Here is a 12,679-nt window from a genome sequence, read left to right as displayed (position 1 = left end):
GGGGAAAAATGCACCGACTACTAATGAATTTAAACTGTAATTAAAATAGAAAATATGATAACATGTTCTATTTTTCAGATAATAGTTATCATAAATAATTTATATACAAAGTAATAGCAAAAATGAAATAAACCAATCAAAAAATAGTTACTTGTGCTGCTTCAATAAAGCAGTCCCCATATCTTTAAAGTCAGATATACACATCTGAATGTGATTTTATATTTGATGTGCACTCAGGAATAAACATAACATATACATACATTACACACACACATACATACATTTTTTTTTCCTAAAAACAGCTATACTGCAAGAATAAAGCCTGATGTGTAGCCGTGTCACGAATAGAGATGGTCAATGAGATGGAAATAATTCTGCGTTGATGCTGGTTTATGCAAATTTATGCACTCCCTTTGCCAGGGCCGGCCCGCTCATGAGGCGGGGTGAAACATTTGCCTCAGGCGGCATTTCTGGGGGGGCGGCACCCGCCTGTCTATGGGTGCGGGGGGCCGCCCACCGAGCTGGAGGGGTAGCGGGCAGAAAGGGGGTATTGGGCCTAGCGGTGGGGAGGAGGGTCGGACCCCCCCCCCTCCCTTGCCTGGGTCCCCCGATCTGCGCTCCCCTCCAGATTTAAAAAGTGAAGTACCAGCTCTATCATTAAGAGTCAACGGGCGGGGACCACTCACCTTTTCCGCGTTCCAGCGTGCGCTGCACTGACTAGAGTTGGGCGAACTGTTAGCGCAACTGCAGCCGAACTGTTCGGCTGCCCAACCTGTCATGTGGCTGTGGCTCTTACTACTTCCGGGTCGCAATGACCCGGAGTAGTACGTCTGCGCTGGCCCGGCGGAGCGCGTCCTAGATCGCGCTCCCGTTGCCGGGCACTCTCTGCGCATGTGTGTGACGTCATGAGTGACGTCACACACATGCGCAGAGAGTGCCCGGCAACGGGAGCGCGATCTAGGACGCGCTCCGCCGGGCCAGCGCAGACGTACTACTCCGGGTCATTGCGACCCGGAAGTAGTAAGAGCCACAGCCACATGACAGGTTGGGCAGCCGAACAGTTCGGCTGCAGTTGCGCTAACAGTTCGCCCAACTCTAGCACTGACGTCACTTCCTGCAATGCCGCCCACTGTATTGTAAGTGGACGGCGTTGCAGGAAGTGACATCAGTGAAGCACACTCCCCACCGCTAGGCCCAATACCCCCTTCCTGCTCGCTACCCCTCCAGCTCGGCCCCCCACGGACGGACAGTAGGGCGGCGATTTTTTCAAATTTTGCCTCAGGCGGCAAAAAGTCTAGGGCCGGCCCTGCCCCTTGCTCATGAAATCAAATAATTTGATATGTTAAAATTTGGTTTGGCGACTATAATTTAAAGGGTACCTGAGACAGATGAAAAGAAAAGTTTTATACATACCCGAGACTTCCTCCAGCCCCCTTCAGGCTAATCAGTCCCTTGCCGTCCTCCACCACCACCTGGATCTTCTTCTATGAGTCCCAGTAATTCAGCCAGTCAGCGCTGTCCGGCCGCATGCCGCTCCCACAGCCAGGAACATTCTGCACCTGTGTAATAGTGTTGCGCAGGTGTAGTACGCTCCCGCTGGCGGAGTGTGTGCATGTGCACTATGCCCGACTGGCTCAAGTACCTGGACGCACAGCAGAAGATCCAGGTGGCGAAGGAGGACAGCGAGGGACTGATTAGCCTGAAGGGGGCTAAAAGAAGCCCCAGGTATGTATAAAACTTTAATTTCATCTGCCTCAGGTTTACTTTGTTACACAGTAGTACTCTACATATGCACTCCCCACAGAGCTGCAGGGAATCCACTAAGAAAGTTGTGCATATTGAACACAGAGGTGTTGTCGATCAGCCATAAACCTGGTTCAGATTGTGCATGAAGAATGTGTAATAGAGGCATAATCCCCTCATTCCCCTGCAGAGTACCTGCACATCACTTACATGTACCCAGAGTTACATTGCCCAAGGCCTGATAGATGTTCTTTGTTCCGGTCTGTACCTTCTACAAGTACTCTTACCAAGGACTAGTTTTAGTCTATAACAAAGTATTAGAGGCAGAAGATCAGCCGGCTAGCCAGGTAACTGGTATTATTTAAAAAGGGAATACATATGGCAGCCTCCATATCCCTCTCACTTCAGTTATCTTTTAAAATTCCAAAGCATTGGCAGTTAAGAGATGCATTTTATGTTACATACGTTCAATCAACAAAATTGTAATACGGAAATTAGTAGTCGGAGTTGGTGGAATCCTAACCTGAGGAGTTGGAGTCGGTGGATTTTTGTACCGACTCCACAGCCCTGTTTATAAGAGAGTGAAGATTGCAGCCTCCATATTCCTCTCACTTCAGGTTCCTTTTAATAAGAGGGATGGTCAGCTACAAAATCAAATTCCATTTAGCCACTGCTCTGTGTTTATTATGGAGTCTACATGCAGTATGCATTGTAAGCATTCCAATATGAGCATAAATAAGTCTGCTGTAATGAATCTCATCTCAGTCAACCTGGCCATTTTCTGGTACATTGCTGAGGAGAGGGAAGCTCGTTATCTCCCCTCCCACATTCCTGCTCCTCACTGATTGGCTGAGGGCAGGTCAGTGTGGCATGAGGCTAAGAAGGGAAATACACCTCACCCCTTTCCCTCACCCCTCTGCAGAAGCTGCAGGAATACGATCTATACTGTACTCACATGTGTTTACAAAGCAAGTTAGATAGAACAAGGCAGTTTCTAGGAGGGGAAAAAAAAAAAAAAAAGTATGGAAGGAAATTACATCAGGATTGGCTTCAGTCAGAGGCAGTATAGATGGAAAATGCCTGGAACAGTTTTCTCTTAAAGGGGCACTATGGCTAAATTATGTTTATATTATCATTTAATATAAAATATGTGCAATTATAGCAACGTGTAAGACTTGTATTATGTCTGAATAAAACTCTGTTTCAAGATTGCTTTACCCTAAATCAGTGCTGGAGTCCCGTCGCCAGAGAAAGCTAAGCGACGCTGAACCAGCACATTCCATTCTGCAGGAGGAGGCTGCCTTATCAGTCGTTTCATCTGAAGTTGTAATCTCCCCCTTTGATGTATGGGAGAGGTTTCACCCAACCTCTAACTGCACATTAGTGCTGTTACAGCTCCTCTGATCTGCCGTACGTCTCAGGACAATGACGTATGGCTCTGATAAAAAAAATGCTCCCCGCTGAGGCCCCCCTTCAGAGACACAAGCAGGACACTGGCTACACAGCACTTGCGTGTGCTGAATCAAGACGCTGTGCATAAGAAGAGAAGCTGGTCTCCATGGCAACTGACAACAAGTGGTGACCCTGCCTGTGCCAGCTTCTCTGAAGGGGGGCCTCAGCGGGGAGCATTTTTTTCATTATGCTGGATACACACCATGAGTTTCCGCGTCGCACGCGGCCATCGATACGCGTCGATTCGATTATTTCCGAACATTTCCGAACGAATTTCGATGATTTTTAGGTCGAATGCCATGTAAAGTATGGCAAATCGACCTAACGATCCATCGAAGCTTCAATCGGACAGGTCGGAAATAATCGAAGCGTATCGACGGCCGCATCGAACGCGAAAACGCATGGTGTGTATCCAGCATTAGAGCCATACGTCATTGTCCTGAGATGTACGGCAGATCAGAGGAGCTGTACCAGCACTAATGTGCAGTTAGACGTTGAGTGAAACCTCTCCCATACATCAAAGGGGGAGATTACAACTTCAGATGAAACGACTGATAAGGCAGCCTCCTCCTGCAGAATGGAATGTGCTGGTTCAGCGTCGCTTAGCTTTCTCTGGCGACGGACTCCAGCACTGATTTAGGGTAAAGCAATATTGAAACAGAGTTTTATTCAGCCATAATACAAGTCTTACACATTGCTATGATTGCACATATTTTATATTAAATGATAATATAAACATAATTTAGCCATAGTGCCCCTTTAATTTACTGTATAAAATGCACTGAAATCAAAATGTGGACAATACAATACATATGTTATGCAAGTCGGACAAGTATTTATCTACTTAGAGGCCCAGTGTACACCAAAAACCTCTAGCAGATCCGCAAAACGCTAGAGGTTTTGGAAGCAGATTTCAGAGCGATTCTAGGCAACATGCCTAGCGTTTTTTTGGAGCAGCTTTGTGTAGCAGATTACAAATAGTGTTACAGTAAAGCTGTTACTTAACAGCTACTGTAACAAAAACGCCTGGAAAACCGCGCTGATCTAGCGTTTTTCAGAGCGGTTTTCCACTTTCCTGTACTTTAGCATTGAGGCAGAAACGCCTCAGAAATCGAAAAAATGCTGCAGCCCCCAAGTTTGCATTTGTGGAAATAATGAGCCGCTCTGGTGTGCACCATTCCATTCACTTTCGTTAGTCAAGCGGTTTTCCCCCTGCAAGCGTTTTAAAAATCGCTTCAGAGCCGCTCTGGTGTGCACCAGCCCATATGTGTTTTTTTCTAGGATATGGCTGTCCCTGCAGCTTTAAGCTAACTTTTGACAGGTTTGCTTTAATACTTCAGTCCCCCATCACTTTTTTTGAGCATCAAAAAGGTGGGGTGCTCCCCCTCTGTTGGGTGGCCCGCAATGACATTTTTAAACTGTTCTAATGTTCTATAACAAACAGCAGTGTGAATACTGGGCAGCTCTTACCTGTAACGTAGTGTCAAACACGACAAGCTTGGAGCTGGTGGGCACGATGTCATAACACCTGTTAGATTTCATGAAGCGCGTGTAGATGTCGCTCTCCGATACTTCAACAGCTGCAAGAAACACAGAGCATGGTTAGTCTGCAACATCCTCCTGCAGCACATCCAGAAAAGACAGTCACCTATAAATGTGGCACCAAGACCATAGTCCCATTCCATAACAACCAAGCATAGGGATGTCAATTGTGCTTGCCTGTACACACACACACACACACACACACACCAATTAGAGCAAATATGTGGCACAGGAAATCTCAGCACTGAATCCTGGCCCAGGAAGGAATGGGCTAATTATGGGAATGTATGGGCTGCACGATTTACATTGCCGAAATATTTCAGTTCCCAAACCTCACACGACCCCACTCAAGAGACTCTTCAGAAAGTAAACAAGGAACTCCAGTAAACCGTGAACCCAGTCAACGCAGTCCCAAGAAACGGGCCCAAGAAACGTTCTACCTCATATGTTCCCCAGCATATTTACAGACAATACCTTTAAAACTGCGTCAGCTTCAGAAAAGTAAAACTATAAACACTGCCGCTGCTGCAGCTATGCTGGACTGATAATTCTGCAGATAAAATAGCCAGTACTGCTCAAACCAATCATACCTGACAGGCGCTGTAGTGTGAGGGTGTGACCATGTTATATCACAAAATGCATACCAAATCAAAATAACCCTTCACACTACACCATATTTTTGCCAACTACCGCCTCTGAATAAAAACAGCAATTCTACATAAAAAAGAAAACTGGATTTGTATAAATAGTTCTTTAAAAAAAATAAATTAATGGGGCTCTATGCTTCTGGCGACAGTTCAGAGCAGAGTTATGTACAGATGCATCGCTAGCTTTCAGGCTAGAGACACATTCTGTTGCTAAGCAAGAAGGGGGATTGATTCTTGGTGGACAAATTAAATTTTTATATCAAAATGGTTTTTAAAAGCAAACCTGCACTGTGCTCAGCAAGAAGTCAGTCTGTCCGTAAGGGAGGTGGGTGAGATAAATACTGGGGAGATTATAAAAAGATACATGCACCTAACTACTGCATCACTGCAAGCAGAACAGGCAAATTCCTAACATGTGGAGATATTTGCTATAACAGGTACTATGGCATGTACAGATTTCCAACGATGGGCAGATACCAGTGATGTAGATAATTTCACCAGTTATTATTATTATTTATATAGCGCTGACATATTACGCAGCGCTGTACAGTGTATATGTGTATATATATATATATATATATATATATATATATATATATATATATATATATATATATATATATATATATATATATATGTATGTGTATGTGTATGTGTATGTGTATGTGTATGTGTATGTGTATGTGTATGTGTATGTGTATGTGTATGTGTATGTGTATGTGTATGTGTATGTGTATGTGTATGTGTATGTGTATGTGTATGTGTATGTGTATGTGTATGTGTATGTGTATGTGTATGTGTATGTGTATGTGTATGTGTATGTGTATGTGTATATATATATATATATATATATATATATATATATATATATATATATATATATATATATATATATATATATATATATATATATATCTTGGCACTAACTGTCCCTCAAAGGAGCTCACAATCTAATCCCTACCATTGCCATATGTCTATATTATGTAGTGTAAGTACTGTAGTCTAGGGCCAATTTTTTAGGGGGAGCCAATTAACTTATCCGTATGTTTTTGGAATGTGGGAGGAAACCGGAGTGCCCGGAGGAAACCCACACAGACACGGAGAGAACATACAAACTCTTTGCAGATAGTGCCCTGGCTGGGATTCGAACCGGGGACCCAGCGCTGCAAGGCGAGAGAGCTAACCACTATGCCCACCGTGCTTCTTGAGGATTATCTCATCATCATCATGCACAGCTTAAGGGCCCGTTTCCACTGTCCGCATTGCTGCACCACATACACCCGCATGTACTTGTGGTTGCGCCGCAATGTGGCTCAATACAATTCCTATGGGACCTACATGCAAACTGTAGAAAACTGCAGCAGGCTATCCATAAATTTTGCCGCAGCGCACCTCAACGCGACCGGACCGGAAATGCGTGTCAATGCATACGGTTCCCGTGATTAACAATGGATGCAGTTTGGTTGCTGTGCAGTGCAGCAATGGCACTGCACTGTGTAGTGGAAACGGGCCTTTAGGGCTCTTTCACACCAGAGCCCTTTTTCCGCGTTTTAACGCAAAGTCTATACTTTGCGTTAACCAAGGTAAAAGGAAAGTCCATAGACTTTTCTTTTACCTTTCACACCAGACGCTGCGTTTCGATACGTTGCGGTATGACGCGTCCCAGCGCATTTTATCGTCGGGAATCGCCGTTTCCCCTTCGGGTTAATGAACTACTACCCCCGCTACTCAGCGTCGCACCGGAGTTTCCCGACGACACGCCGCAACGCGTGCAGGAGCCGTTCTCCTGCACGCTTTCAGTGTGTAACGGGCCTTAAAGAGGAACTCCAGTGAACATTTTACTGTTGGCAGGTGATGTAGCTGCTGCATGGTTTTTGGCAGTTGGAAACAGCTGTGAACAGCTATTTTCCACAATGCAACAAGGTTCACAGACAGGAAACTGCCAAAAGTTTGAACTTTTCTTGTGGGAGGGGTTTCTTGTGGGAGGGGTTTCACCACAATATCAGTCATACAGCGCCCCTTGATGGCTTGTTTGTGAAAAGGAATAGATTTCTCATGTAAAAGGGGGTATCAGCTACTGATTGGGATAAAGTTAAATTTTTGGTCGGAGTTTCTCTTTAAGGACAACTGAAGCGAGGGGAATAAGGAGGCTGCCATATCAATTTCCTTAAAAAGAGGAATTGGGGAAATCGTAAAATTTAAAAACACATACAAATAAGAAGTACGTTTCTTCCTGAGTAAAACGAGCCATAAATCACTTCTTTACAATGTTGCTGGCATTTAGAGTAAGTAGTAGAAATCTGACATTACCAACAGATTTTGGGCTAGTCCATCTCTCCATAAGGGATTGTCAGCATGACCTTTATTCTTTATAAAGACATTCCCTGAAAAATATTTCTACAAAGATGCTGTCCAGCCTGTCTACTCACCATACACTTTGTCAGTTGGACGGAGCAACTGCCATTCAGTGCATTTTGAAAATAAGGAAATCCCTGTGAACCCCCCATGAGGAGATGGGCTAGTCCAAAACCTGTTGGTTCTGTCAGATTTCTACTACCTACTGTAAGGGATATTAAAATAGGAGAAAAGTAATTTATGGCTCATTTTACTCTGGAAGAAACGTACTTCTTAATTGTATAGGTTTCCATATATTTTAAAATTTTAAGATTTTCGCAACAGAGGTTCTTTAAAGAAAAGCTGAACTGAAAATTAAAAGTCAAAATAAGCATACACAAGTCATACTTACCTTCCATGTAGTCTACTCCTCAGTGTCTTTCTCCTGTCCCGCATCCTGCTTGTTCACTGCGATCAGGGGAATTTTCCGTCCTCCATTTTGAAAATGGCCATTACCCATAACAGCTTTCTGGTCAGCACACAGTTAAACTGTAACATCACCCACTTGAGCCATAGGGAAACATGGACATTACCTGGTACATCCGTTTTCCTCTCAGCTATAACTGACAGCAACTGATATATTTCAGATCTGACAAAATATTGTCAGAACTGGAAGGGATTATTGTCAGAAGAAAATGGTGAGCTTCTGAGAGGAACTGATGGCAAGGTAACTATGTCATGTTCTTTTGAAGTTACCTCGTGTTTATTTTAAATATTTTTACTCAGTACAGGTTATCTTTAAGGCCCCTTCTCCACGGCAGTTGATGGGCAGGGAAAAGCCTCTCAAACTCTCACAACTGCTTATATTGGTTGGTGAACAGAGGCGCCAGAAGGATAAAAGTACATAAAATTTTAAAAAAATTGCTGGGAGGAAGTGGTGGACTCACCTCCGTTAAAGCAGACACCAAGGACTGTAAATATATAGATATACACATTTATTGAAAATACCCCAAAGATGCAACGCGTTTCGCGGGCACAGCCCACTTCTTCAGGCAATAAGCAGGGGATAAACAACAGCAATTCAGTTATAGCAAGCAGAGCACCTCTGCTGCCTGCTCACTTCTCACTGTTGCCTGGCAACTGTTTGTTGGAGCCTGGTCACTGCTGCCTGGTAACTGCTTACTGGGCACACAGTTCAACTGCCCGAAATGAGCCCTAAGCAATACAAGTTGCCTGGCTGTCCTGCTGATACTCCACCTTTAATACTTTTAGCCACAGACCCTGAACAAGCATGAAGCAGATCAGTTGTCTGACATTATTGTCAGATCTGAAAAGATTAGCTGCATGCTGGTTTCTGGTGTAATACAGGGTAGGAACGCGCTAGGCAGTGCGGGAAAGGTAGCGCTTTGTTGCATATGCGGTTGTGCAAATTTTGGTGCGTTTGAGTTTTGCGTTTTTTTTTGTTCCGCACATGCGTTCTTGCATTTTGCATGCGTTTTGCGTATATAATCACGTATGTTTTTTTAGGAAGTCAACAGGAAGCAGAAATACATCAAACATCAAAGTATTAAAAAAAAAAATAAAAAAAAAAAACGCACTAAAGCGGAATACCTCTGCTTCACCATTGAAATGTGTGCATTTTAGCAATAAATAGTAAATATGCAGCAAAACCAGCATTTTTAAAAACGCACATTGCATAATGCAAGCATATTTGTTTGTTTTTTCTGCCCAATTCGTTCCTATCTTTAGACATTACTGCAGCCAAATAGATCAGCAAGACTGCCTGGCAACGTGTATTGCTAAAAAAGTAAATAAATATGACAGCCCCCATATAACTCTCTCTTCAGGTGTCCTTTAACATTCAGGAGGTTTGCATAAAGTAGCTGGCAATAGGTCTCCCGATTGGAAACTTGATATTTATGGCATCAACCAATGAAGCAACATAGAAACAGGTAAGTAGACCTCCTGCCACCAAACGCATACACAGGACTAGGGACACATCTGGGCTTGGAGTGGGGTATAGTTCCACCTACAGATGATGAGAAAGCCTATAACACAGGGTTAACATTCAGTCACTGCACACTGGAGACAATGCGCTCCACAGAAAATGTTAAGACCTTGAAGAAATTAAAAAAAAATTTAAAAAAAAATTGCATTGCAAGGAAGACTTTGTTGGGGAAAATCTGAAAGCACGGATGACTCTCCTGCCTTAATTACCATGGCTGCGAGCAATTAACATCATTACGTCTGTTCCCAGGATATTAAAGTATGCCTGGAATTCATTTAAAAGGAGATAAACTGGTTTTATTACGTGGAAGAGATCACTTTATACCCTACATGCCCATAAAAGCTGTGAGTAAGAGAACATCTCCACTGAAAACTGTTACTTTCCGTTAATTGCTGCGAGATTGTGAACGGAACAAGTGACTGGAATCAAATTATAAAAGGGGGATGCTATTATTGGAGTCACTGACATAAGCTGAATGCCAAGCAGGCGGCTGCATACACAGAAAGCAGGATGTGGCACATATTAAAGCAAGAGGTTTGACAATTCTGTCCAGCCAGACCGGACAGTAAAATGGAACGCGTAGCCGGCAGCCTGACCTGCCTGTTCTGCTAGGTACCCCAGCAAACACCATTTACGGCATAGAAACAAGCCGCTAACCTAATTCTTGGCTGATAAATTCCATGTTGGCAGATAAAGACGACATGCCATTCTGTAATCAGCTGGTTAAACTATACTGGGCTGGTTCAAGTCATAATTGGGGCCCGGGGCAAGAGTAACCTGGGGCCCCCCTGAACCCCCTACAGCAAATTCACCCCTAGGGCCCTCAGCCAGCTGCCCCCTCCCCTGATCTCCCCCTTTAACTTTAATGGGCAGGTGAGTTGCTATGCTGCAAAAACAGTGCAGGAGCCCTGGAGAGCACAAGTTGTGGGGAGACCCAGAGGCCCAGCAGCGCTCAGGGGCCCTGGGGCAATTGCCCCCATTTGCCTCTATGGTAGCACCGGCCCTTGATCTACATATAACATCAATTAGTTATGTGTTGTAGCATATGGACATTCAGGATATTGGCCACAAATGACTAATACTCTTTCAGCAGATGCATTAGTGAGTGAGCATAAAAAAAGTTTCTCCCCCCAATAGTCATGGTCAAGTCTAGGAGAACTCATGGAGAAGCACATGATTTGTTTTAATCAGATAGGTTTGCTCTGATTTTCTGTGATCACATCCTGATTAACCCATTCGCGTTCCGTCGTTTTCACGTGAGAAATGTTCACCTCCCATTCATTAGCCTATAACTTTATCACAATGAACTGATCTATATCTTGTTTTTTCCGCCACCAATTAGGCTTTCTTTGGGGGGTACATTTTGCTAAGAGCCACTTTACTGTAAATGCATTAACAGGAAGAATAAGAAAAAAATGGAAAAAATTCATTATTTCTCAGTTTTCAGCCATTATAGTTTTAAAATAATATATGCCTCCATAATTAAAACTTACGTATTGTATTTGCCCATATGTCCCGGTTATTACACCGTTAAAATTATGTCCCTATCACAATGTATGGCGACAATATTTTATTTGGAAATTAAGGTGCATTTTTTCCACTTTGCATCTATCACTATTTACAAGTTTAAAATAAAAAAAAAAAAAATATAGAAATATTTCATCTTTACATTGATATTTAAAAAGTTTAGACCCTTAGGTAAATATTTACATGTTTTTTTTTATTGTAATGTTTTATTTTTTTATAGTAAACATTTTATTTGGGTAGTTTTGGGAGGGTGGGAGGTAAACAATCGATTTATAATGTAAATGTGTGTTAATTTTTATTTTTTTTACTTTCAGATGTAGTATTACTTTTTGGCCACAAGATGGCGGCCATGAGTTTGTTTACATGACGTCACTCTAAGCGTAACACACGCTTAGAGTGACGCATCGGGAAGGGAACAGCCAGAAAAAGCACAGCTTCCGAGAGAAGCTGTCGCTTTTTCAGAGGGGGAGAGGAATCAGTGATCGGGCACCATAGCCCGATACATTGATTCCGTGGCTACCGAATCCGCGGCTGGGAGTGCGCGTGCACGATCGGCCGCAGGAGCGCGCATGGTTCCTGGACGTAGTTTCTACGTCCAGGAACCAAAATAGGTTAAGCACATGATCATGACTAGCAAATCAGAGACTTGCAAATCTATCACCTGACCAAACTGATCACATGCTTCTCCCAGAGTTCTCATAAACATGACCATCCCTACTCCCTTATACAAGGTGTAGTTATTTGTTTTTCCCCAGAGGTGAACTAACTGGCAAAGTCCAGTTATACTAAAAAAAAAAAAAAAAATATTACAAAAAAAAAATAATTCTTAAAGTGGATAAGAAAAAATATGGGGTATTTACCAATGACCTCCTTAGATGTATTATATGGTCCATTTACCCTCCTAACATTTTATTAGGTAATGCAGCCTCTCTTACCGCTATGGTGTTCCAACAAGTTACAAGATCGCAAGTGCTCCTAGGATCCTGACAGTGCGACCCACCTAATCCACAGTTCCAGTGGTGAACACAAACCTCTTTTCTCCTGCATGGCTCCCCTAGTGACGCCTTCTGCTGATGAGGCGACACGGGGACACACCGAGAGGGGGGTAAGGAGGACAGAAGGGGACACATCGGGGCAAAAAAGGACACAAGGGGACAGAAAAGTACACATGGGGGAGCAAAGCAGAACATAGGGGACACAGGTCCAGTGTTCTCCCCAGAATTTTTTTCCAGCCGGGTGGCATGAAATGGTAGCCGGGTGGCATGAAAAAGTTAGCCGGGTGGGGCGAGATAAAAATGCAGGGCAACTCTGCTTGCAGCATAGGAGGAGGTGAATAGATGAGCCGATGACAGCCGGGTGGTCACCAAATCTAGCCGGGTGGAGCACCCGGCTAAAAGAGCCTGGGGAGAACACTGCAGGTCATATT

The 12,679-nt window shown here is 43.6% G+C and overlaps 1 protein-coding gene across 4 annotated transcripts in view; it reads right to left on the bottom strand.

The window, feature by feature from the left end:
- PRKAG2 (protein kinase AMP-activated non-catalytic subunit gamma 2) overlaps nucleotides 1–12,679 on the bottom strand; it is a 421,795-nt gene that overhangs the window by 55,278 nt on the left and 353,838 nt on the right. For all 4 annotated transcript variants that reach the window (XM_068235913.1, XM_068235914.1, XM_068235915.1 and 1 more), the window contains one exon: nucleotides 4,666–4,775. In XM_068235913.1, coding sequence (XP_068092014.1) covers nucleotides 4,666–4,775 — 110 coding nt within the window. The remainder of the gene's footprint in view (nucleotides 1–4,665; nucleotides 4,776–12,679) is intronic.

Source organism: Hyperolius riggenbachi, chromosome 5 (assembly GCF_040937935.1).
Source record: "Hyperolius riggenbachi isolate aHypRig1 chromosome 5, aHypRig1.pri, whole genome shotgun sequence".
NCBI classification, from domain to species: Eukaryota; Metazoa; Chordata; class Amphibia; order Anura; family Hyperoliidae; genus Hyperolius; species Hyperolius riggenbachi.
This window is presented reverse-complemented; position numbering and strand designations above follow the sequence as displayed.